The following is a 26,967-nucleotide window of genomic DNA, read 5'->3' as shown; positions in this document are numbered from 1 at the left end:
AGTACGGCTGGTCTGTGGCCTACATGGTTACTACAATGCTCACTTATTACAGATCTTCCACAGACACCACATGACTGTGTGTCTCCTGTAGAAAAGTGTTTCCATCTTGTACACTTTAAAATGTGTTTCCACACAGAGGCCAGAGGATATCAAAGCAGATGGCCGGCAGCCTCCTCTTTTAGAATCTTTTTGAGAGAAGAGGCTTAAGTGGTTTCAAAACCTGACACTCTTATTCAGGAAACCGCTTTTTAGATGCCATTTATTAGTGGTGTTTACTAAAACACGCAGACAAGGATCCTTTCGAAACATCCCAGAGCAACTTTAGCAACCATCTAGAAAACACTCAGATAGTGTATAAATTTATTAGAATTTCAATGGATTTTATTTGTTTCAATTTGTAGTTCTGCATAATGTTTGCTGCCACAGTTCAAATTCAAATATAGTTTTCATTTGGAGATACTGCAAGAGAGCTCATTTTTTTAGTATGGAAAAGTAAGAGAAAGAAAATCAGAATAACAAGGTCGCACACTCAGAAGAAAACAAAGCCTTTTGTTTTCTAAGTTTACAGTCTTCATTGCATCATAGAGTCACAGTTGTTAGTTAACTTTAAAGGAGTTAGGAGAGCCAGAGAGATTTGCTGTTATTACAGGATTAGTGTGAAACACTTTTAAGGTTTACATTTTCTTAGTAACAGTCCCAGCAACACTGCCTTAAATTCTTCACTCCAGGAGTGAAATAAAAAAAAGTGACGCAAATTGCTAAATCAAAACCATTCAAAAGCACTATTTACTCTTAGTGTGCAAAGTTGCTACTGCATCTAGGGTGAACTAGGGCAAATCTATAGCAAAGAGTGAGAAAAGGGAGATATTAGAGTTAGTTCCCTGTAAAATATTAAGGGCTGTTTGCAAGTCCACATCTGGATGCTTATGACAGGCACACATTTAGAGGAGAGGCGATTAACTGGTGCAGGATGAGTAACGCTTGTCACACAGTAGATCTTCAAGTCCCATTGCATCATGGGTAATCTGTGCAACCAGCCTGCTGCTTTCTATAGTTTTGTCTTGCAGCAGAGGCAGTAGGCGTAGTCAGACTAAGGTATTGAGTGTGATTCAATATGAAGTGTTTGGGTGTGTGTGAAGCCAGACTAAAGTGTGTGTTTGTGTGATCATGAGGGAATGTTGACTGATGAGGTGAGATGTATGTATGTATGTAGGAGGTGTATGTAGGAGGTGAGCTCGCCGCCCTCCCCTTCATTTCCCTCCGTCACTCCCTCTCTCCGTCTGTTCTAGCTTGACTTTGGTCTGTTCCAAGACCCCCAAGGCTGCATCAAGTATTCAATGTATGTTTTTTGGGCCAGGTGTGTGCTGCTCTTTCTCACACTTTATTACACAAAATAAATAGTTTTTTGACCTTGAAATGAATGTCAATGGGGTCTATTGTTGTGTCTGACCCTTATGAATATGTAGGTTAATGTCCTATAATGTAATATAATGGACATCAGCGGTTACTTTCAACCTTGAGCTATGGACCTTATATTAAATAGCTCAGAAACAATGTAATCTGTGTGGAACAGAAAGAGAGAGAGACATGAGGTCCTTTCTCCACTGTCTTAAAACACAGAGACTGCTTTCTCAGCACAAGCAACTCCCTGTAGACTCGACATTCTATAGGGTGGATCTTATAGAGCAGGCATAACTTAAAATTCTCCATCCCACAAACTCACACACACCCAGACGCAGACATACACACCCACCTCACCTGCTTTCATCACTACCACCTGGTCTCTAATGAGCTTGTGGTGCTGAGGGCAGCAGTCTTTGCTGACAGAGATGAATGGAGACTTATTTTCACTTTTTTTTTTTGTCCTGTTCATCTACAGATGTGTGCTCTTTTCTCCTCTCTGCTATACTCAGATTTTAATTAGGTTAAATAAAGTCTCTGTTCAGTTTGAAGCCAGTTGGACTCTTAACCCATTAATAGTGCTCTAAACCCTTCAGATGTTCAGTCAACACAGCAAAGTATTGTCTTAGTAAATGGACTGGATTCGGATGTGGTCTTGTTTTAGATCAGCTAATGGATCTAGACTCTCAAAGCTGATTGTAGTTCAGTATTAGGAGTATGAGTGAAGAGGATAACATAATCATCACTTTCCATAATCATCTGTTTCATACTGAATTGGCACTTGATTCTTTAAATATGAGACTGTAACCACCCTGAAGGAAATATAAAAATTATAAAATAAAATTTATAATAAAAAATATAAAATAAAATAAAAAATAATGTATAATTAAAAAATAATTTTTAACATGTACATTTTAATGTATTATTTAATATTTATTTAAATTCATTTAAAATTTTATTTGCAAAGTAAATTGTCTTTAAAAACTAGATAATATTATTATAGAAGAAACTCCAATATGTTTATTAACAAAATGGCAAATTCTTGTTTTTGAGCACTTATTAGGACTAGGTTTAGTAGATTTTTCCCCGTTATTATCAACCTATACTTTTCCGGTTATTTTAGTAGGTAATAAATCACTGCTCTTGAGCATGAACTTTCTGTGCCGTCCTGTGACCGTGTGCCTAGGTTTATTTTTATTTTGAGAGGAGAATTAAGGGCTGACCTTGGGCCATTAATAATTTCAGGGCTAAGCAAGGAACAATATTCCTGTGAGTTATAGTGGCCCGCTGCATACCCATAATTCTCTAGGCCCTCTCCTATATTTCCTCAGCTGCTTGAATGAAAGATCAATAATGTCATCATCCTAATACCCTTAACCTGAGACTGAAGAGAATGATCTCTGTACGACGACTCTCTTTCTGTCCATTGTTTAGTAAGGTGAAGCGTGTATGAGATTAGTGCAACAATAATACCAGTTGGTTTAATGTGCAATGGACAGTTTGTCAAAATAAGTGCACCCACACTTAACTTTATACATCTGTAGTCCCACTCACAGCATCATAACTCAGGCCTCAGACACACAAACACACAAATTCTGAGCACTTCTTTCCTCAAACTTCTCTTATTGTATATAAGCTGATAAACAGGAAAACCTCCCAGGATAAATACTCCCCCACTTTATGCCATTCCTGAAAGCAAAAAGAGAATCCACTGTCTTTTTTTTCAGTGCTGGGGAACTCTTTCCCCTCTGTGATATTTTAGTCAGATGAACTTGCCGATAACCTTGTCCAGCTTTTCCCAAGCATCTTAACAGGAAGTGATCTCGCAGTGGTGTTAAGAGCACTCAACCTTTGAACTATCTACCATACAGACACACACACACACACACACACACACACATTCACATGCACCACTTTTGACCTCACAGAGCTGAGAGAGTTAGATTTAATCACGTGCTCTGATGTCACCACCCCCTCTGCTCCTTAAAGACGGACCTTGGTTATTAAACACCTGCTGATAAAATCAATGGCTGCTCCCACCAGTATACATCCTCACACACTCAGGGGTGAGAGGTCAATCTCACATACATTTGCAGGTTGACGTGACTCGTAAGGGGAAGTATATTAATAGTCCAAGAAGGGATATTACAAACCTGGGGGTGGTTGAACTCTCACTCAGCTCAGTATTCTTATGTTGAATGTGAATGTGATATATTCAGCTCAAATATTTCAATTTAAATTGAGATTTAGGATTGAAAATTCTCTTTTATCTTCTCATCCCTGTGTCAAATCCATACGCAAAAGAAGATATTTTGTGGAATATCAGGCTGTTCTTTCCCATAAAGCAACAATAAACAGCAAGTTCTAAAAAAAGCACCATAAAGTAAATCAAAACTGCAAATTTTTGTTCTTTTTGGATAAAAGTTTGACAGCCCCTACACACATGCGGTGTGGACAATGTTCAAAATGTCTCTTTTGTGTTCCACAGAAAGACTCGTTTAGTGCAATTTCTTGAAGATGAAAGGCTGTTAACATTTGTGTGTGGTTTACTTAGCTTTTTGTGTAGAGTTGCTTTTGGGAAAAGACTTTAGAGAGGTGGAAAGGTCTATATTTTAAAATCACAGGGACATTTGAACCACAGCCATCGGTAAGAGCAATGTATTATGGGAAATTTCCTTTCTGTCTCCTCCGCACACACAAAAGTCAATCAAAAGAGGTTCCTGAAGGGAACATTTATCCCAGGTTTCACGGTTTAACTGCAAAACCGTTACCACCCCTTCTCTCTGCTGGTGAGGTCTGTTTAACACAAAACATTTCGCCTTTGTTTTGATTTACCCACCAAGGTAGCTAAAAAAGTAAACTTTTTTTTTTTCCATTGCTGTATCTTTCTTACATCTTGACTTGTTCATGTGAACCCATTACATTTTCACTCAAAGACTCCAAGACCAGGATTCCTGTACCAGGTCTGAGAATGAGGCAGGTGCCACTTCATTGGTTCTGGTTCTGCTGCTGTGGTTTAGCTACGTCAGAGCAGCTGAGCAGACTTCCTGTCCCCAGTCGGTAATAAAGCTCTGAACTGGGTCAGTTGTTTATGTCTGGAGCACCTGAGCTAGCCATAGACTGTCTAATATAAGATACGTTTGCTGAGGTAATCTGAAACAGGTCAGTCCATGAAGTATTAAATCTTCTCACTACCTTAAAAAAGACACAGGAGAAGAGAGAGAGTTAGAGGAGTTGGGAAAAAGCGAATTTAGATCCATTTGACATTTTAAATGTGAGCCTCTTTCTTCTCTTGTCTGCCAAAAGTAACCCCTTCCTCCTTAAGATCGTTATGAAGATAGAAGATTTTTTTAAATTTTTTTAACTATTGGGATATTGCATGATTATTCATGATGATTTTCATACCTAAAGTGGCCTAAAAGTATAATATTAGCATTTGCATTGAATTTCATTGAATAGAAAAACAATATCAAACCTACAAAATATCATGTTGTATCTGCAAAAATTTATGCTAAACTTAATTTCTTTTTTCTACTAATTTTTCTACCCAAGTTCACACAATCCTAGCAAAGTAACCACAAGTGTTTTTCATCAGATTGACTGTGGACACGTTCAACTAACATTAAACAGTACATGTCCAAATATGTTTTTGTTTTATTTTGAACAGTATATGTATTGTATTACTGTATGATTGGAAACATAACAAACTTCTGTAAATGTTTTACTTGGGAAAAAGTATAGTAATGTTAAAAAATGTGGGGGTGTATAGATTTTTTTTCACGTTTCTCATATGCTCACTCAGGCTGCATTTTTTCATATGCCAAAAAATTTGAACAGGAGTGATATTCATACATTTACAAGTGTTATTTCACAGTCCAAAAAGACAGAGACACTGTTTTTGGAGACACTGTTTATTGTATGACAATACCATGTTTTTTTGTTTGTTTTTGTTTTTGGGGGGGTTTTGTCTTCATTTTTTCAATTTAATCTCTGTATGCAGGATCATCAATTAACCTGGTTGCCCAGGAGGGTGTAAGAAAACAGGCTACACTTTTGAAAGCTGCTTCTAAAACAGGAGAACATATCTCAAGTAAGAACCAAACCTCTAATCTCCATTATCACCTCAAAATATGTTCCACTTCAGCAATGAAAAAGCCTAATTAAGACAAAAGCATTCATAAAACACCTTTACAGGAACTTGTCCATCCAGAACTGTTATAAATTGCAAGACTTAATGATGAAACCGACTTGTAACAGTAAACTGTTACTCGTGTTGGCCATTTTGAGTTTGCATGCACAGTTCTTTTAAACTGCACATTTTCGGACTGATTCCAGATTAGTATTTCAGCATGAGCATTTTGTTAATTCTTCTTCAAAATTTATAAGGGCTAAAGAAATCAATACTGCAGAAAACTTTATAAACAACACCACTATAGTTTAAAAGAGCTCGCCTTGGAAAGTCCACTTTGAAAGCTGTTATTGATCTAATTGATTATGACATGTCTTTGTCCCCCACCTCTCTCTTTCTATTGTCCCTCTCTCTCAGACTGTCTGAATTGCAGTCGTATCACAGCCCTCACAGATCGTGTTAGCTCTCTGGAGGCCAAGGTACAGTCACATCTTTCACTTTGAGCTTCTTTCAGTGGGGAATTCACGAAGAATGAATTGCATCCATTGATAGCTTTATTTATTCATACCTCAGTGTTTTATGATGCTCTGTCCTCATCACTCCAGTACTCCTTTATCACTGAAACAATCCCCATTTAACACAGTTTAATCAATCACCCTTTGTTCCTTCTCTGTCTCACTGTCTTCCAGGTTCAGCTTCTTACCACCCCTGCCTCCACCTCTCATCGACAGACGGAGTTAAAAAATGAACCTGACTCCTCCTTCATGATGGGGGCACCACCTGCCAAAGGTTCTCCTGGGGCCCAGGGTCCCGCAGGTATGTTTATCACTTTGTGTTACAGAATAAAGTGCAGTTTTAGTAGTGGTGTTTGCTTTAGGACTACTTGTGAAGCACACAGTTGTAAGAAAAAAATGATGAGGACATTGAAGATCTTGATGAAAATGTTTATTGCAGCATAGCAGTGACAAAGTACATGTAGTACCTTGGCTTCAACAGAATCAGAATGAACCCCGAAGATCCTAAACTCAAACCTTTTATACATTTACTGTTTACTACCCTTAATGTAAATCAAGTTCCTCATGTCTTAGCAGCTGCGATCTGTATGTTAATGAAGTTCTGACACCCCATTGTCTGAGATGGTTCCCATTCCCATTCTACAGTTGGTCACCATTTGCTCTGGATGTGATCATCCCAAATGATCTAGAAACAACATAACCTTTGACTTTCATCTTCTCTATAATAATTAAGCCAATCTGGGAAATGTGCATGATCAAGCATCTGTTGTGGAGTGGAATCTGGGTCGGGGCAGACTATAGTTTCTTACACAGTCCTGTTCCATTGATTTTAATGGAGCAAAGATTGATGTTCATTGGACAAAAGGCCACTGTTCCTGTAGTTCAGTGCCAAAGTCAAGAGTTCAAAGCCATGCATTTGACCATGGCTAAAATCACATCATTTTGCAGTGTATTCTTAATGGCAGTTTAGCACGGGATCCATTTACATCCAGTTATGGAGAAAACTTTATTAGCCAATAAGCATGTGGAGAAAATCCCATTCCCTATAACAATAATGATAATCCCAGAACCCACCCACATTTTCATTAATCTCCCAGTACAGTTGTTTGGGATTTCACTGTGGAGTGATTTAAATCATGTGTGTGTTGGATGATGTGAGCACTGATGGTTGTGGGTGTTTTTTGGGGGATTGCCATGGTGCATGTGGCTTTGAATTGCACCAATTCATTTCCAGTTGCCATAGAGATGTAGAACTGAGACATTAAAGAGGCTTGTGAGGATTTGAAGGGGCTAATTATATAGGAAAAACTGTAGGACTGCACTTGACACTGTGTCACAGATGTCATTTCCACCAGCCAAACTGTGACCGCAGACTTTTTAAGCAGCCTTTGTTCTGGAAATATTTCCCCCATGCAAGTATTTAAACGAAATCTAAAAAAACAACTCACAAATAAGAAAACACTCTAATATGCTGATTAAATTCTAAAGAAACACCTCTTAACATCATCAATGAAAAAATACATTCTTCTTCATGATACTTTGATGAAAGTTGGGCTGCTTAATATTTTTGTGGAAATCATACATTTTTTTTCATGATACTTTGATGAATATAAAAAATAAAAGAACAGCATTTGTTTGAAATAGAAATCTTATTTATTTTTAAATAGACCTTACTGACACTTTTGAGCAATATCTTGAATGAAGCGTAATATTATGCAAAGTTAATAAACTAACTTTTATATTGATATTTTACTGCAGCCAAAGCAAAATATTAAAATATTGTCTGGAAAATGTAGACTTTTTATTTTTACTATCCACACTCAGAGTAATATTAGATGTATAAACAATCTAAAGTGAAAGAATAGAAAACACATAACAAAACGGTGCAGCACCTCATGGAAGTGAGTTGTTACTTCTGTGCTCTGCTGTTGTTGTTCTAGTTTCGACGGTAACCCTACCCTGATCAGTGGGTCTGTCTTTAGGATCATGCATAGTGTAGTTCTCCCATTTGAGGCCTCTTATTTCTCCATCTGAAGGCATCAAATCACACTTTGTGAAAATGAGGAATCATCTCTGTCAGTTTGTGTGTGTGTGTCAGCAATATATGCATCCTTCATGCAGAAAGACATTCTTTTTAATAGTTAATACCCACTCCTTAATTCCCCTTAACCACTCCACGGCTGTCTCTCGCTGTCACTGCTCAATTCTATCATCACTTAAAGTGTGGAAGAGATTAAAAGGTGTGTCCCTAGAAATTTCAGAAATGACTTACCAGACTGTTAAGTAACATTCTGAAAGCCCTCATCTCACTTATCCAGTGTCCCTTCTCCCTGTGCTGACTTGGCAGAACTATACAACAAATCAGAAAAATTCAGTTCCTTCAACACAGAACATTGAATAGATCTGCTGTCCAACAGTTCTCCACCTCAGCGCTTTATCCGTTCAAAATATCACAGCTGTGGAGGATTGTGGTGGAAGGATGAGGCACAAATTACCCTTGAGAGGATTATTTCCATGTGCTGGTTATACAGATGGAGAACGTGAAAAGAAATCTGGTGCTTCCGTGGCAGGAATGAGCATTTGTGTGGAGCTCTTAAATTGTGTGTGATGCTATGTGCAGGGCTCACTATAATGCACACTTATTGTTTTAGTCTGACTGAAATAGAAAAAGTGGATGCAAATTAGACATATGCAGGTATTCAATAATGCAGTATATTGCGGTAATGAGCATGCAAGGTAATGTTATCTAGGGCATTTCAAATTATGGAATAGTTCTAGGTACATTATTTTCCAAATTGATTACATTTTTAATATGCACAGTAACTTTTTTTCCATCAACATGTAAATGCATGTGTGTGGATGTGTTCATAACCAGATGCTTGGTGGAAGAGAAACATGAGGAGATTTGATTTTATCTATATTTGAGTCTTTCTGGGGGAGAATAACATGAGTGACTGTGTAAATATATCGATGTATCAGTTCGTAAATAATTTCTTTAGGGAATCCTGTCTCTGCAGTGATGTCACAGTTGATCTCACATGATGAGTTCAGTGTTATTTAGACTGTGTCTGCCAACAGGCACTTCAGCGATCCACAGATTTTTATCAGGCTGTGGGACTGTTCCAATGGCAGGCCTGCAGGATACTTTAGTGTAGAAGACTGACTTTTTTACAGACTAGAGTAGAGAGTGCTTTAAGATCTGAAGAATCCTTATACTTCCTGTGTAACAGTATATTTGTGTGGGTTTGTCCCAGGTCCACAGGGCGAGAGAGGCCGGGATGGCTTACCTGGTAAAGAGGGTGAGTTGTTTCATGTCTATTCACTGTTCAGTCCAAACTAAATACACACTCAAACACACACACACACACACACACACACACACACACACACACACAACACACACTCAAACACACACACACACACACACACACACACACACACTTCTGCACACTCACATTAGAGGTCAGCTGCCCAACCTTCCGTTTTAAGGACTAGAACCTTTCTAAAAGCAGAAGGTTTCCCATGATCACTACATGCATAAAACAAGAAATGATAGAGATTTTCTTAAAGAAAATAATTTACCCAAAAAAAGAAAATTCATCATTTAATCACTCTAATTTCAAAACTTTAATGAATTTTTTTCTGTGGAACTCAAAAGAATACACTGTGTATTGACAAAATATCTAGTTAAACAGTTCAAATATTTTCAAAATCGTATTTTGTGTTCTGCAATAGAAAGAAATTCATACAGGTTTGAAACAACATGAGGGTGAATAAAACATGACAAAATAAATTTTCCATTTAAGTAGGTCTTCATCATTTCCTGTTTTATCTTCCTTTTAAGTGCTATTTTATGAAGCATTTTATGCCTTTGTTAGTGGAATGTAATAATTGCTATAACCAATGTGTAGCGTAACCAGGTGTAAAATATAGTAATTTTCACAGTTTGGGTCTACTCACTCTGAAAGGGAAAAAGAAGAGCACTAATTCTCACATTACATTATGTTCTCTGTGTCTGTAGGTAAAGCAGGGTCTCGAGGTCTGCCAGGACCCAAAGGTGATGCGGGCAGCAGAGGTCCAACTGGGGCTCCAGGGTCTAAAGGAACAGCTGGTCTTCCAGGTACTTTAAACAAATCAAGCCCACAACACTATCACAAGATTCTGATCTCTAAATCACTCTGTGACTCAAGACAAACATTGTGGCAGAGTAGCTATGTCTTCTTAACACATCTCATTTTGCTGTCTAATGTATTGAACACTTAAGTGAGGGGAAGTCATGGCCTAATGGTCAGAGAGTTTGACTCCTAGGTTCTCCCTTAGGTTGTGGGTTCGAGTCTCAGGCTGGCAATTCCACGACTGAGGTGCCCTTGAGCAAGGCACCGAACCCCCAACTGCTCCCCGGGCGCCGCAGCATAAATGGCTGCCCACTGCTCTGGGTGTGTGTGTGTTCACCATACTTGGCTGTATATCACTTCACTTTAAAGGAATCATTTTATGCTGAAAATTCCCTCACCCTCAGGCCATCCAAGCTGTAGATGAGTTTCCTCATTGGAACATATTTAGAGAAATTTAGCATTACATCACTTGCTCATCAGTGTGTCCTCTGCAGTGAATGGGTGCCATCAGAATGAAAGAGTTCAAACAGCTGATAAAAACATCACAATGATCCACAACTAATCCACATGAGTCCATCAATTAAAGTCCTGTGAAGTGAAAAGCTGCATGTTTGTAAGAAACAAAACCAGTAAGACGTTTTAACTTAAAACAGTTGCTTTCGGCTAAAATGAGTCCTCTATCAATTATATGGCTTTATCCAGTAAAAAAAAAAAAAGTCATCTGAAGCAGGAAAGAAATATGCACAGATAAAGCGCCATTTACAAGCGAGTCCAAAACTGTTCTAAACAAATTATGTCAGTGGATTTGATGTGAGAGGTAAAACATGGGAAGAACTTTTTCACTGAAGGAAGCTTTATTGTTGATTATGGGCTGGTCATTTGGCTAGAAATGATGCTTTAAAGTTAAAACGCCTTGATGGATTTGTTATTAAAAACATGTAGCTTTTTGCTTCACAAGACTGGAGTCTTGTGGAGTACTTGTGGATTATTATGATATTTTTATCAGCTGTTTGGACTCTCATTCTGACGGCACTCATTAACTGCAAGAAGATCCAATGTAACTGATGCAATGCTAAATTTCTCCAATCTGTTTTGATGAGGGTGAGTACATTTTCTGCAAATTTTAATTTTTGGGTGAACTAATCATTTTTGTTTTCATCTTTGTCTTAGACCAAAAGTTTTCTTCGTACATCAGTTTATATAATTGTATCCACTAGCAAAAGAGCCCTGATTTCTTGTGGAGTGCAGACCTGTGACTTGCAAGAATGGGGTTTCTCACCATGCTGACTTTTCTGCAGTAAGAGACACTTTATGGAGGCATTGCTGAGTTAGCATTGAGCCCCAAGTCCTCTTGCCAAAATATTTGTGCTTGGACCACACTATAAAAAATCCTTTTGTTCACAGTATGTATTGCTGTGCTGGGGCTTGCCTAAAAGACACACACACATCAGCTAACATAAGTATCACTTACCCCAAGACTCAAAGATAGTATGGAATTTAGTTAGCATATTTAAAACAACGCCACCGTTATGAAGGGTCTTTTACCAGAGCCATGACTGACTAAAGGGGCTTTAAATATCCTTAAGCCTCATCAGCCATATGAATCCAATCTAAATTGAACATGAAATATGTATACGATACTTGCTTCTTATTTCTTCCATATGTTTGCCAGTGTATTATTTTCCTTGGATTTGCCGTTTTCTTTACGCCTTCATGTCATGCACAATGAACTGTACCTGATTGCTGTATTCTCTCAAGATAGGTATGTTTACATAAAGCAAGGTAAAATAACGCCATGGTATATGGGTAGCTGACATGACACGCTTTGGGGTGGTTGACATGTCCTGTGGTGTGACAAGCTGTACTTCATCTAAAACTATTTTCAATAGCATTTTGATAATTCTTCTATAATTATTTTATATGCAGTTTTACAAATGAGAGACTACACAGATATTGTACTTTTGAATTTTGTACACTGGTAAGGCTGTTTAATTACACATGCTGTCTGCATTGTTTCAGCGACCAATTCTCTATGGTATTATGCTAATAAAGCAATAAGTTAATAATAAGCCCAGTTTACATAGAAAGGAGGTATGTTTATGGTGAAAAGATTGACAGTACTCATGACACAGCAGTACTTCAGTACATTTGGCACCTGTTTATACTTGATTAGTGAATAATAAGAAACAGGTTTTTACACTGCAAAAATGACTCAGTTGTTTAGTGAATTTGCCCCTCTGAAATGGAAAACTGGTAACTCAATTAAAAAGAATTTTATCCTTCTCATCCAACTTCTTTTCCAAGTAACTTTAGAAAACATTTTGTCAAACACCTAAAGGAGAGACTGACGAGAGATTGGGTGATAAGTACCCGGGGATGTCAGAGGAGAGGAAGAGAAAAGAAGACACAGGAACAGAGAAAAGAAACAAAGACAAGCAGATGAAACTCTTGTTCTGTTTGTTTTGCAGTCACACTCCAGCCATGACATAGCTTTTCTTTCCTTCATTTTTTCCCGCTTAATCAAAACTAACAGGCAACAATGAACCAGCTGGAGGGATCTTGTGTAGATGCACATGTTCACACACACACATCCAGACAGAGAGCTGTATGAATCAGTGCAGTCACTGACCAGGTTTAAATTTATTTACACACACAGCAGAGTCGCTAATATGCTCCGGCATTTAGCAGTGTTTATTTGAGTTTTCCCAGCTCTCCCTGTTAGAGCCCAGCCCATGGCCATTATGAGCCCCCTCCTGTTAATTACAGCCCACACACACAGTAACACACAAATACACACCACTCTCCTACCCCTCTTATTAACCCATTTCCTAGAACATGTATCAAAACCAAATACCTCATTCGAACTCAATCTGCACTCTATTTTACTTACTCTCCTTCTCTTTGGGATGTTAAACATCCTGTAACTTCTATGTAATCCTTTTATCATATACTGTAGTTGCATAACATAGTGTGCAAAAACACTCTTTGCAATTTCCTATTTCCTGTTAACTTTATGTTGAATAGGACATGAGTGCCTTATAATTGACTACTCGGGGGAAAGATCGCTTGAAAGGTAGCGCTTTGTGTGTGTGCTTTTGTTGAGCTTTCTCATACTTCATCTTTTTTTTTTTTTTTTGCTTTCTCCTCAGGTCCGCAGGGACCACCGGGCCTCCCAGGAGAGAGGGGCCTCCCTGGGCCACCCGGCCCTCCTGGGCCCCCCGGACCACCAGCCCCTGTACCTGAACAAGATGGTATGAGTACTAATCATTTAAGGGGCTTAAATGAAAGTCATCCGGTCATTATCACAGAATAAAAACCAGAACCCAGGGTGATTAGGTCTTATATCACTCTAAAGGGGTTTATTTTGCAAGAATTGACTGATTTTACTTTTCTGCACTTACTATGCTATCGTTCAAAAGTTTGAGGGCAGTATGATTTTAGTTTAATTTATTTTTACAGAAATGAATACTGTTATGCAACAAGACTTCTTAAACTCATGAAAAAAAAACTAAAAACTCATTCCAACCCCAAGAGTTTGAACAGAATACAGTACTCAATACTCAAACATTTGAAGTCGGTAAGATTTTTCATTGGCTGCTTATCAAATAACAAAATAAATGGACATGAAATGCTGCTTTAAACTGAAATTATTTTATGTAGAAACAGACCACGGTGTGATAGGAGAAATGTAGGAAATCATTTCCCTGGAAAGGCAGTCAGTTATGCACTTTTGTGGTCATTATACAAAAGTATTTGACCACAGGATGCCACAACTGACCAATCAGAATCAAGTATCCTGGAGAGCTGTTACGTTTGCCTGCATTTGCTGTTTTTGGACCCTTTTCTCTCTTTCTCTCTCTGTCTGGCTTCAGGAACTATGTTTGCTGTACTCTCCCATGTAGCTCTTCAGATTTTTCACACCTTTAGAATTGAGTTGTGAGAGAAATTGCTGTAGTTCAGAGCCAGATGGATGCATGTGGACACACACACACACACACACACACACACACACACACACACACACACACACACACACACACACACACACACACATGTTAGTCAGTTGCTTTCAATGTAAAACAGGTTCAGCTGTGAGTGTCGGCCAGTTCTGCAAGTCTAAACCTCATAAACGAGTCATAGGATAGTCGATTCAAATTCATCTACTTTTTTGCCTAATACTTCCTGATTGTGCAGTGATGGGAAGCTTCAAATGAATCCAAAATTAATGTGAACAGAAAAAGAGGAATGGATAACGGAATTAGTCTTGGGGGGATCTTAGGGGCATCTCTTCTCTCATTCCGCTTTTTTCCTTCCACACCGTTGATTAAAATGGCAGGTTTCAAGAGGTAACGCAGGCTAGACTCAATAGTCACATGCTGGGAAAAAGACCTGTCTGTCTGCTGCTGATGTCACTCAACCACTTCCAGATGTGCATGGCCAAAACAGCAGGGTAGAGTGGGAGAAGTGAGTGTATGTGTGCTGTCTTGAGACTTACACTAAGTTAAACTATAAGCACGAGGGAGTGTTTTAGAATAGAAGCAATAATATTTTAGTGTGTGTGTCGTCACTCTCAAAGAGGACTGGCTGTGTAGAGGACTGACTCTTCACCTCAGTTCAGTTTTACACATGCCTCCCCAGACCTCATAAAGTTTGAGAATTTTAAATTTAGGGGCCTTAGAACTTTATAACTAAGTTAAGGCTGTTATTCCCATGATTCTACTTTCAAAGTAATCAGGACAATGAAAGGGTCTGCAAGAGGCTTCCATAGAAAAACACTGTCTTTATTGGAGTTTCCTGTCTGGGTCTGAGCTCTGGGATGTCATGCAGCCACTGAGACTACAGTAGCAAACTCACCTGCTGGTGAGGACAGACGGACAGACAGACAGAGCGATGGGAATCTGCCATTGTAATTTCAAAGGCTGAATCAGTACTCAGCCTGCTCACAGACCCACTGTGAGAACATTGCCAGCAGTTACAAAACCAATCAGAGAAGACAAGACAAAACATCTGTTAAGTCTACTGTGAGTAGACTAGCAACAGTCAACTTCTAGTACTTTAATGGTACGATTGTGATACAGGACATATAGTATTTCCAAAGATTCAATACACATGACAAAAGCAGTGAGAAAAAAAAAAAAAAAAAAAAAAAATATATTAATAATAAAAATAAGGTGCCAGTAAAATATATAAGCAATTACGAATTCAGCAATAAAAAAGAGACAAGCATTTTTTTATGTATTGTTCTATATTATGTTTTTATTGGTCGATTTTTATAAATGTATAAAATGTATGCTCTGATGTTCAGGGTTTCGGGCAGAGGGATAACAAAGGGGAAAATTAAAGCTCACACAAGAGAAAGAGACAAAGAAAACCATTAGGCTGTGATACAAAAGAAAACCGCTGGCTTGTAATTTTATAGCATTTTTGGTTTTTAATTTGCTTTTCGTGACAGAAAAATAAAAAAAACAGCAGGTCAAAATGCCACAACCAATATTTATGGTGCGCTAATATTTTACAACCTGCTACAAATGACATCACTGTTTATTCTTGTATAAACAGCGCCGTCTACAGGCAAGTAACCATAATGACGCTCTGCATCAGATCCTGGTCACTCTGACTGAGATGCATTAATTTTTTTTTTTTTTTTTTTTTTGTTACAGGCCTGAAGAAAGACAGTCTGCTTCATAATAACTTCCCCGACCTCCGAGTGACCCCTTCACATGGACCACCAGGTCCACCTGGACCCACCGGTCAGTGAATTAGAATGATTTTTTTCTTGTTTTTCAAACGTAACCAAGTTTGGATTATTGAAACACTACTGACACACTGACGCACTTTATTTAGTTTCTTCTAATTATCATTTGTCCTGGTTTAATATTAAAACATGTTTTCCCCTAGCAGCGTCCATCAGGTATACTGATATCACTCAAATGTGAGCTTTCAATTGCAGAAACTTTGGTCAGAATGGACAGTTTTTATCATTATTCTATCATTTGAGTATCACGATGGACATCACGATGTTGTTGTTTCGTTGTTTGTTGAATGCCATAAAGTGAGATCATGAAGTGTTTTATTCAGATATGGTAACTGTGTCTTTTGCAGGTCCTCCAGGACCAATGGGACCCAGTGGACCACCAGGCCCTATGGGACAAACTGTAAGTTATAGGCTGTTCTTTATGTGAGCCTGTGAATGTGTGTGTTAATCACATCATCTTTTATCTCATGTAATCAGGGAAAGCCAGGACCTCCTGGTTTGCAAGGCCCTGTGGGACCAAAGGGCGAACGAGGCGAAAGAGTGAGTGCACAAGCATAAACCTACCCAGAGTGCAATGCTGCCTGAATGTATTGTGCAATTCTCACCCTTAATTTACCTCCACAGGGACCTCTTGGATATCAAGGAGAGAGAGGGTTCAAAGGAGATCCGGTAAGACACACACCTTCTACCTGATCCAAAAAAGTCTTCTGAAGCTATACATTAAGTCTGTGTGAGAAATAGCTCATTATTGGCACTTTTTCTTCCTAGGGAGTGCCGGGAACTAAAGGAGAGCCAGGGGAGAAAGGTCTTCCGGTAAGACAAACCCATCAGGAGTCCTGTTAGTCGCACACTCACTCCCTGCTCCTGCTAAACCTCTACAGGAGCGAGTGTGGGAGAGAAATGATCAGTCCCTGAGCCTCACAAGTGCAGGGAAAATGTCATTCACTTAAAAAATGTTTAAATGCATTGATTTTAATGCAGCGATAATCTTTTTCCTTATACCTGCTTATCGTTGTTCTAGAGCGATTTAAACGTAAGAGATTTTGACATTTGCCATGAAGTTTTTGTCATTCTTGGTTTTAGGTTTTCATTGCTCATCCTGCCATTCATCTGTGTTTTAACATCAATGTTCATGTTAAATCAATCAGTGGAATTTTCATCTTGAGAAATGGGTGCAGGCTGATTTTCTCATTTTAAATTTCTGAAAAATCAAAGCCAAATTAAAGAGCAAATGAAAACTCCACTGAAAGGATTTGCTCCACAAATGCTGTTCATTGCTTACTTACAGTACTCACTGATAGCACATTATGTGTCTTGGTTTTTTGTGCACTGGTATTGTTTCCATATGTTTTTAAACAAGAGGTTACCCTTTGTAGTTGATCTGAGACCAGTTTTTGGCTTCTCGCTGTCTAAAGGTGGTTTAGGGGTTTGTGATCTAGTCTCAGGTTAGCATACAAGGGTATAATCTATTCAGAATGTGCAGTGATGTTGTTAATGTTGTTGATTTTGATTGGTTGGTGGTTGGGGCTGTCTCTGAGTGTTTCCCCTGTCCTCTAAATCTGATTTCTTTTCGTTACTGTCTCCATGGCTGCCTTTCACAGCCACCAGTCTCTTAGCTACCAACTCTGGCATATACCCAACACACAGGAAAGTTAAATCTTTGCTTTGTCGCGCTGTTACGACAAAAAAGAGACGTTGTACTATTGATATAACCTTTATGTGTACACCATTGTAAACTGATTAATCTGGGATGTCCAGCAACCATACCGCTTGGTCAAAACCACAGGTGGGGGAGAAATAAGAACAAACATCTTTGCGAGACTGTAAGGTGTGTGTTGTGTATATGCTCCAATTTATCATTTGCAGGGATTTGGTGTGTGGATCGATGTGTGGATGGATACAGCTATCCCTCAGTGTCCCACAGTGCATTGCTGCATGATCCCATCTCATTGCGCTGCTTGTAATCTTCCTTTTTGCTTCCTTAACTTACATCTAACCATTTGAATTGAGTTCAAAGAATTGAGCGATTACTAGTCAAACAAATGTTCTGTTCAATTGCATTACATTTTCATACTTGACCTATTGTGAAAGGCTTGAAAAGCCTCTTAGTTCACAACAAATTGATGTATGGTTCTGCGCAAGGCCTGCCGAACCCAGAAGATCTGTGTTATTAATCATAAGACAGATCATTTCATTATATCATATAGGTGTAGCTTCTCTGCTGTATGTAGAATCCTTAGAGATGTATACATAACATGTATAAAGACCATACAATTATTTGAAGATTAATCGCTTCACATTAATCAACATGAGGCCAAGCGCTCATATAATACCTTGGAGAAAGATTCTGGACCATAGCCATACTTACATCCCTTAATGAATATGGTATTTTTTGAAGTAATGATATTATATATTGTTTGATGTTTTATTTGGCTAGATGAACTACCTCCTGCTCTCACAGGCACTAATTTTTACATGTTCATAACTCTTTCCTGAGTTCATCAGTAATGCTGTTTTTCTAACGTGTGCTTGAGCTTGGGACTGTTGTGTAGAATGTCCGTTATGTGACCAGTTTCTTTACACTGTTCAAGAAATGCCCACCAAAGCCACGTAACTAAGCATCTCAGCAGATTTGTTTGTAAAATAGCACAAAGGTTTCCCGTTAGATCTGTTTTTTATGTCCAAGTATAATGATTCTTTGTAGGGCTGGGTGAAAATATTGATTTCCCTATTAATAATTCCTATTCCTAATAACATCATTCTAAAAACAAAACACTGGTTACGTTAACACTGAAATTTGACAAACAAATTATTTTTATGTGCTGATTATTTTTAGTGAATCCAAAATGTACTGCATATCATAGAATCTTAGGAGTCAGTTCTTTTTAATGAATCGCAAACATACAACACGATCAGTATAATCTGATTTATGAACAAATGAATCCTATGAGCCGGTTCTTTATAATGGATCTAAAATGTGCAGCATGATCAGTGTATCCCTATTCCTGATATTTCCAGAAATTATACAGGTCTGGAAAACTGACCTGTATAATTTACAGTATCAAGAGAGAGACTTTCTTGAATATGTAAACGAAATGCAGATTATGAGTGAAGTGATTTGGGAAATCTTTACTGATACCCAACCATAATTCCTTGAACTTTACATGGTCAAAATTCATTTGGTTTTTTATATGTATCATATGTTAATGATTTACTGGTTCTGATTGGGCACCAGTATTTGATAGACATGTTTCCAGTTTAAAATTGTTATGGTGGCTTTGGTGTAAGAGCATCTTTTACCTTGAGATGAGCAGACTAAAGACTAAAGAAGTGTGTCTACATCAACTGATTACAAAAACAGCTCTTTAGTTTGAACAAAGCTGCTCACCTCTTGTTCTTTCAGTAACATAGTCTGAGTATACTACTGGGAATGTTAAATGCATGTTTAAATCTAAAATGATTGAACATTTGGTCTTGATTTGCTCTGAGGAGACTTTGGCCTGGCCTCCAAAAAAAAGCATGCTCTTTTGTAAAAACTTACGGCATGGCCATGGAAGAAAAGAATGAAAAAAGACAGAGCTAAATCTGATGTGTAGTTAACTAGAGTTTGGTAGTGAATGGAGCTGAGAACTTAACCTGCTAATTATGGTAATGGATTGAGAGTAATGTAATTCATTAACAGAATGACTATGCATCTTGGCGAGAGCGCTTTTGTTTGGCTTGTGCCCAATACCTTGACGGCTGTATCTATCTCCACAGGGGGATGGAATACACCAAATCCGCGAGGCCCTGAAGATCTTAGCCGAGAGGGTTTTAATCCTCGAGACTATGATCGGTATCCATGGTGAGTAGGAGGCCAGAAGTAGATTTAGGTCCATTTTAAAGAACTTAGAATCAGGGGTCAGAGATTTCAGTGCATCTTTTACCCCACAACATCTTTGGAAAGTGAGTGAAGAGCAAAGTGTGGTGGAGGACAGGGGCCAAGTACTCAACCTGCCATCCACAAGGCCAACCCCCCACCATGCTTGTCAAAAACTCTTGATCTTTGATAGGACTTTAATTTGAAGAAGTTCCAAGACATGCAAGCTGACTTAGAGCTGCTGGCTCGCAGGGTGCAGCTGCTGGAGGCGATCATCTGGCCAGGTAATGCCCGCCTCCCCTCGTCTAGCAAGTCTATCTACTGCCATCTCCTGGCCAGTTAGAAGATCAGCACGCAGGAAGTACTATATGAATTTAAAAAAAAAAAAAGCACTCCATCAAGGGCCAGACTCAGTGGCAGACGGCAGTGTTTCCAAGTTACTAGACTCTCATTAAGTTGATTTTAATGATACGCAACCACTAGGTATTTAGTAGATGCTTTACCATACATACTGACTTACAGAATGCTATATTTACTATGGAGATAAAGCTGCTGCAACAACCCGGTTTCAGTGCCTCTCTCAAGCATGCAGTGTGATGATGGGAACCACAGTCAATCTCCCCAATAGTTCATGAATCAGCCCTTCTAAAGATTTAACGCACTTCTTCCTGTGATTGAAGACCCATCATTACCCACCAAAACAAAGCAATACTACAGGGCTCTAGACTCAAAATGCCTAGGTTGAAATTAGCAACTAAAAGGCAGCACTTATAGGAGCCAAATGATTTCTTATTTGTCAAATAAGGAAATTGCTTGATAAAGAAGCAATTGCTCAGAAGTTATATTAACCAGGGTGTTCTAGTAATCATGATCGAATTTGTGCCATATATTCATGCATTTTGTAGGAATATTTATTCATGTTTGTGGATAAAAATATTTTGTTGAGTGTCTTACTGTCCCATACAAAGTTTCCCTTACAGTTGATCCAACCTTAATGGACTGTATTGTACTGAAGAAAATCCAAAAATATATTTGTTATTTTTATTAACAAAGTAAAGTTTTCCATAGAGTTGACTAAAACTTTTAAATGGACCTAATATAAAAAAGAATTAAAAAAACATTAAAATTATCTGTAGAGTATATATATATTAACAATATTAAGTATTTAGTTTTATCAAAGTTTTCTTTAGAGTTTATTCAGACTCACAGATGGACTTTGGTGTGCTAAACAATAATCAGTAATATTTTAAAAAATATATATATATAAAACGTATATATATATATATATATATATATATATATATATATATATATATATATATATATATATAAGAATGATGTTTAGAATATAATTTATAAATATTTACAGCAGAACTCTGTTTTGAGACTTAATTTATAATTACAATTATCTCTAATTATTTCCATATGAACAACCGGTCATTAAAGTCTCTGGCATATTCCCAAAAACAACAACAAAATGAACAAATCTAATTCAAACCACCAAAAGAATTATTTCATTATAGTAATTTGTTCATGTTTCGGGCATCAATGCTCACAACAATGTAACTCTTTATGCAACTTTTCATGCATATCTTTTCATTACCATCACTAATAGTTCCTAAATTTTAAATTATTGTCACAATTTGTTTTTGCAACAGTTTAGTCAGTCTGGAGCCCTGTTACCACCCTTCTTCATCTCAATATGGTATAACATGATCTCCATTATATCTCTATATGCCCCTTTAGAATGAACTGAATCAATGGACTATTATTCATCACCTGTCTTGATACCAGCCACTTACAAAGTTTAGCACTTAGCAGCCTTAACTCTCTCTTCCTTCAACAGAACCAGATCTAGGATCAGGGGATGGCTTCTTTGGCACACCATCTCCAGATGCCTACCGCATTAAGAGGGCAAGAATGTCATCTTTCCGAGTCAATTCTCCCTTAATCACTGCTGAGACCAAGGTTCGAGGGAAGTAGTCTGCATATTCCAAAGAGCGAAGCCATCGTTTCCATCTCAATTTCATCGTCCATAAATCAGCTTAACTGGCAACAACTACACAAGTCTCCTGAGACACACACATTCTACAGATCCAACCGTTTTGGAATATTCTGGTTAATCAAGAAGGGGGAGACACCTCAGGGAAGACCAAATGGTGCTGTATAAATGAACCACCTCTAATGGGACTCACAGGTTCCTAGCACCTCTCCTCTGGCAAATTATTGTGGTTTGCCATCATGTTGTGTCACAATTGTGGCATAACCCAATGAATAGAATTAGTCTCAGAAGAAATATGGCATCCTATTGTAAGATGCTCATTTTACATGAAAAGGAAACATGTTTTAAAATATGATATACAGAAACAGTATTGGTGCTTTTGGGTAAGAAGGATACAACATGTGATGAAGATGAAGAATGTTTTTAGTAGAGCATCAAACCGTATTATTAGTCTTTCCAGCTGCTGCTCATAGTAAATTCAGCAAATGTACTGTATGACAAAAATGCACAGAATGATTCTGCTATTCAGCCAAACGCCACACTTTCCCCACTGAAAAAAAATTTGATTTCATATTCCGTTCCTTGGATTAAATGCACTATGTAGATAGAGAATTACCTTGTTTTTTTAAGAGAAAGGAAAACTGAAGGACATAAACATGTTTAGACAATTCAATTATAATAGAAAATTCATTGTAACTAGATTGGAATTAGTGAAAACAAACTGTTTTTAATGTTTTTAAAATCTTGAGAATGATTTTAAGTGGTTCTGACTTCAATTTTAGGATTCTCCTCTATACAACAATTAAGTAACCTTAAAAAAAAAGTGCAATTGTGTGAGAAGATTGAACCATAACACAGACAAAATCCGACTGGAGCACAAGGGGGAAGTGGGAAAACTACTTGTATAACTTGAATTCTGTTTTGTATTTCATGCATGTCTTTCCATCACAGTTACATGCACATGCATAGGACTGGTATCCTTCCTCAATACTTTTCCATGTCTTTGTATTCCCATATAAATATTGTTGTATTAATTATTTAAAGACTAGCAATTGATGTTTTCTTTATTCTGTATACTAATCCATGTAACGTCACCTGTATTTTCCATTTCTAGCCTCTATGTGTGGATTAGTTTTACCAATTGGTGTTAAAACAAAATAAACTTTGTTGGGTGTTTCTATTTTTAAGACAAACCATGTTTTTATCAATGCACAATACTACCTGAACGTTTAATTTGTAATATTTTAATGAAGAATATTCTGTATTAAAATACTGACAGTCTGCTAATGTGGATTTAATGACAGAATATCAGTGGAAAAGTTTGGGACAGTTTAGTTGCTGTATAGTGTTTTTCCATTCTTTAAACTTTCATCAGAAAAGCTGCCAACACCATAATATAAATATAATATTTTCCACACCACCCATAATCCACTGGATTTTTAAATACACTGTAACAGTTCACCATGAAGATCGATGCCTTGCTTAAAGTAATAGTTCACCAAAAAAATTTAAATGTGCTTCCTCGTAACAGATTTGGAGAAATTTAGCATAACATCACTTGCTTAATAGTGGAGTGAATAGGGTCAGAATGAGTGCTAATAAAACATCACTATAATTCACAAGTAATCCATACTATTTAACGTCTTGTGAAGCGAAAAGCAAACCCATCAAGACTTTTTTTTTTATTTCAAATGAATCCTCTATTCATAATATTTCTTTCTCCTGTGAAAAAGTTGTTTTGTCTGAATCAGGAGAAAAATAAGCACAGATCAGACAAGTGAAAACATGTAACTTCACAAGATGTTAATTGTTGGACTGGAGTCACGTTGATGTCAAGTAAGATTATCAGCTGTTTGGATTCTCATTCTGATGGCACCCATTCACTGCAGAGGATCCACTGGTGAGCAAAGGGATGTAATACTAAATTTCTCCAAATCTGTTCTGATGAAGAAACAAACTTGAGAGTGAGTGAATTTTCTGCAAATTTTCATTTTTGGTTGAACTATTCCTTAATGGGATACTCCACCCCAAAATGAAAATTTTGTCATTAATCACTTACCCCCATGTTGTTCCAAAGCCGTAAAAGCTCAGTTCATCTTCGGAACACAATTTAAGATATTTTGGATGAAAACTGGGAGGGCTGTGACTGTCCCATAGACTGCAAAGTAAATAACAGTGTCAAGGTCCATAAAAGCTATGAAAGTTGTTGTCAGAATACTCCATCTGCCATCAAACGTGCAGTCTGGGTTATATGAAGCGTATGCTCTTCTGTATCATCCGCGCCACAAGGATGCGCTGTTTCTACATGTATTTAGCTTTGATTTGAAAGAAAAGAGCGCATCCTTGTGGCGTGGCTAATACAGAAGTGCATACGCAGCATACTGTGATATGGAGAGACACAGAGGAGACTGTTGGCAAAGGAATTGTTGAATAAAGTTGTTATTTTTGTTTTCTTCACTAACAAAAAATGTTCCCGTCGCTTCATATAACCCAGATTGCACATCTAATGGCAGATGGAGTATTCCGATGATGACTTTCATACTTTTTATGGACTTTGACACTGTTATTTACTTGGCAATCTATGGGACAGTCTCAAGCCTCCTGGTTTTCATCCAAAATATCTTAAATTGTGTTCCGAAGATGAACTGAGCTTTTACGGGTTTGGAACGACATGGGGGTAAGTGATTAATGACAAAATTTTCATTTTGGGGTGGAGTATCCCTTTAAGTAATGGAATGAGTAAGGGCAATGCTATCAGCTTTAAATTGAAGCAGTATCCCTGAGCTATGACGCTGATGATGACTTCTTTCCTTTTGAGATGACCACGGCCTCCTCCCCAATCTGATCATCAATAAGCAGAGAGATTGCTCCATCCAGCTGCCCTGTAGCGGCCAGAGCCACAACAGCTTTCTCTGTGGGGAAGCCCATCTTCTCTAGCTGTTGCAACCTGAAAGTGCAGGAGTTTAGACGCACAGCATGAATTTAAGTATTCAAGAGATCATTAGCCATAGTTGAAGAAACACTCATTAAAAGTATGCACTAACCGTAAAGAGGATACTGAGGACTTGGGTACTTCCACTTTGTCCGCTACACCCTCGGGTGCATCGTGGAGTGATGCTAATATCCCTGCTCTCAGCATTTTCTCCTCTAACAACTGTGAATCGGTTGCCATTAAAGGCTCCTGATGCCACTCAGATACAGAATGCTGCCATGCTGAATGATCTTTCAATTGAGATCTACTGGTTGATGGCTCAGTCAATGGCACTGGCCTATTACAGAACAATAATAAAGCTCATTCATTCTAGTTACATGATGTGATATACGAAAACAAATGGGAAATATTAGCATAAAGTTCACAAAAACCTTATTGAGGTGCTGTGGTAAACTGGCAGGTGTGGATGAGAGGTAACAGGGATGTAGGCCCATTTTGGCAAGCAGGCACAAGCACCCAGTTTCTCTATCTGCTCCAGTATTTCAATAAGCTCATTATTGTCTGTATGATATATTAAGGGCATTACTTTATACAGAGTTTATAAAGAGATCAGTTTACACCACAAAATGATATTAGTGTTAAGCAGTGGTTCTCTCCCCGGGAGCTGCAGGATGACTTGAAAATATTTATCAAATTATAATTTAAAGTAATAATAATAAATATTATGAATATGTTACAATAACACTAAATGCTAAAATAAATGCTTTTATATATATATGTATATATATATATATATATATATATATATATATATATATATATATATATATATATATATTTATATATATATGCACACACACACACATATAATAATTTACTCCACTTTATGTTCTGTATGATACAAACCTGTATGACTTTCTTTTGTAGAATGTCAGCAACTAAATAGTTTCAGTTAAATTGACTCCCATTGTATAGACAAAAAAGAAATATATATATATATATATATTTAAATACAATGAAAAGTCAATGGAAACCAAAACTGTTTGGTTATTAACATTCTTCAAAATATTTTGCAAACAGGTTTGGAATGACATGAGGTTGAGTATGTGATAAAGTTTTCATTTTTGGGTAGACTTTCCCTTAATCCACAATTTCTGTTAATAAAAATGTTCTGAAATATATTGAAAATAGCATATATTGTGGGCCTTTGAATTGTTTTGAACATCAGGGCGTCTTTGAGTCAAAAAAGTTGGGAAAGGATACAGTTGAGTCCCAGGCAAATGGCATAAAAGTGCAGCAGGCCAGGAACACTGGGAAGCAGGAAGAGGATGAGGATCAAGAGGAGCCAAGGGAAGAACCAGACTGGAACAAAGCGCAGGACTCTCCTCTGCTTCACCTGCCGACACTGAGCTGTGAGCAGGGCAAGGTGGGTGGCTGAGTATCCACTGACCCTGCTGGCTTCATCCCCGGTAACAAAGAGAAAGAGGGCATAAATAGGAGGAAGGAGCACAGTGGAGATAAAAGAGAGGGCTAGAAAGACAAAAGTGCCCCATCTTCTCTCCTGACAGGGCCCAAGCCACAGCAGCAGTGTAAGGTTGTAGAGAAATGAGGTTAACTCTTCATTACTGAAGGCGTAGAAGATGAAATCTGCAATACACAAGGAACATCAGGAAATGAATGTTTAGAATCTAGAATCATAGTCCTATACATTCGTGCACTGCTTACCATAAAATCCAGGAAAATCCCCGCCTGGTCCTAAACTTAGACTGGCGTGAATACCACAAAGCCAAGTCGACAAAATGATTATGACTATTAAAAATGTTCCACTACAATAACCTGGACGGTTTGATCCAAACCCTTTCCATGCCAAAAAAAGATGGTCAAGCATTGTCAGAAAACTGAAAAACGCATCACCTGGTGGGTTGCTGTCATTACAAGTATATATATATATCTAGATATGTGCTTAGGGTAGGAGTATCATTATGTATTCATGTTTCCAGTTTCACGCTTGCATATCGAGGTCTGTTTAACAGACACTTCAACAAACGATGAGTGTACTTACTACAAGGTGCAGAAATATCCAATTTATTTTAATGCTACACCAATAATCAATGTCATTTGCCAATCATTTTATTTTGACAGCGAATAACGTCTTCTTACGGGCAAGCGCATTGGGGGTGGGGGTAACGTTACCCGAATATGTTTTTAAAACGTTATAAATGTATATTTATGAATTTATTAAACTATATAAAACTGTTT

The 26,967-nt window shown here is 37.8% G+C and overlaps 2 protein-coding genes across 7 annotated transcripts in view; one reads left to right on the top strand and one right to left on the bottom strand.

The window, feature by feature from the left end:
* The window catches only part of LOC109090219 (EMI domain-containing protein 1-like), a 59,235-nt gene extending 36,279 nt beyond the window's left edge, over positions 1-22,956 (top strand). Inside the window, exons 4-18 of one of the 5 annotated variants that reach the window (XR_006159463.1) lie at positions 5,402-5,491; positions 5,948-6,009; positions 6,220-6,346; positions 9,300-9,344; positions 10,067-10,165; positions 13,310-13,411; positions 15,821-15,910; positions 16,263-16,315; positions 16,393-16,455; positions 16,540-16,584; positions 16,684-16,728; positions 16,937-16,948; positions 19,675-19,759; positions 19,968-20,058; positions 21,621-21,668. Coding sequence is in view for 3 of the 5 variants with exons in the window: in XM_042754579.1 (XP_042610513.1) it covers positions 5,402-5,491; positions 5,948-6,009; positions 6,220-6,346; positions 9,300-9,344; positions 10,067-10,165; positions 13,310-13,411; positions 15,821-15,910; positions 16,263-16,315; positions 16,393-16,455; positions 16,540-16,584; positions 16,684-16,728; positions 16,937-16,948; positions 19,675-19,759; positions 21,621-21,757 (1,055 nt within the window). In the remaining 2 variants the exon portion in view is untranslated. Of the gene's footprint in view, positions 1-5,401; positions 5,492-5,947; positions 6,010-6,219; positions 6,347-9,299; positions 9,345-10,066; positions 10,166-13,309; positions 13,412-15,820; positions 15,911-16,262; positions 16,316-16,392; positions 16,456-16,539; positions 16,585-16,683; positions 16,729-16,936; positions 16,949-19,674; positions 19,760-19,967; positions 20,059-21,620 lie in introns of all 5 variants that reach the window. The other 4 variants (XR_006159465.1, XM_042754579.1, XM_042754581.1 and 1 more) reach the window with 4 other exon arrangements.
* Positions 22,957-24,437: 1,481 nt separating this feature from the next.
* Positions 24,438-26,922, bottom strand: LOC109090863 (rhomboid domain-containing protein 3-like). 2 transcript variants are annotated; one of them, XM_042754573.1, is made up of 6 exons: positions 26,434-26,922; positions 25,972-26,355; positions 25,140-25,269; positions 24,821-25,045; positions 24,536-24,723; positions 24,441-24,496 (listed from the first exon to the last, which is right to left on the bottom strand). In XM_042754573.1, exons 1-5 carry the CDS (start codon positions 26,594-26,596, stop codon positions 24,561-24,563), a joined length of 1,065 nt encoding a protein of 354 aa, XP_042610507.1. In that variant the 5' UTR covers positions 26,597-26,922; the 3' UTR covers positions 24,441-24,496; positions 24,536-24,560. The 2 variants fall into 2 exon arrangements, with proteins under 2 accessions (XP_018960245.2, XP_042610507.1); XM_019104700.2 differs by having other exon boundaries at positions 24,438-24,723; positions 26,434-26,921.
* Positions 26,923-26,967: the final 45 nt, after the last annotated feature.

Source organism: Cyprinus carpio, chromosome A5, assembly GCF_018340385.1.
Source record: "Cyprinus carpio isolate SPL01 chromosome A5, ASM1834038v1, whole genome shotgun sequence".
Taxonomy (NCBI): domain Eukaryota; kingdom Metazoa; phylum Chordata; class Actinopteri; order Cypriniformes; family Cyprinidae; genus Cyprinus; species Cyprinus carpio.
This window is presented reverse-complemented; position numbering and strand designations above follow the sequence as displayed.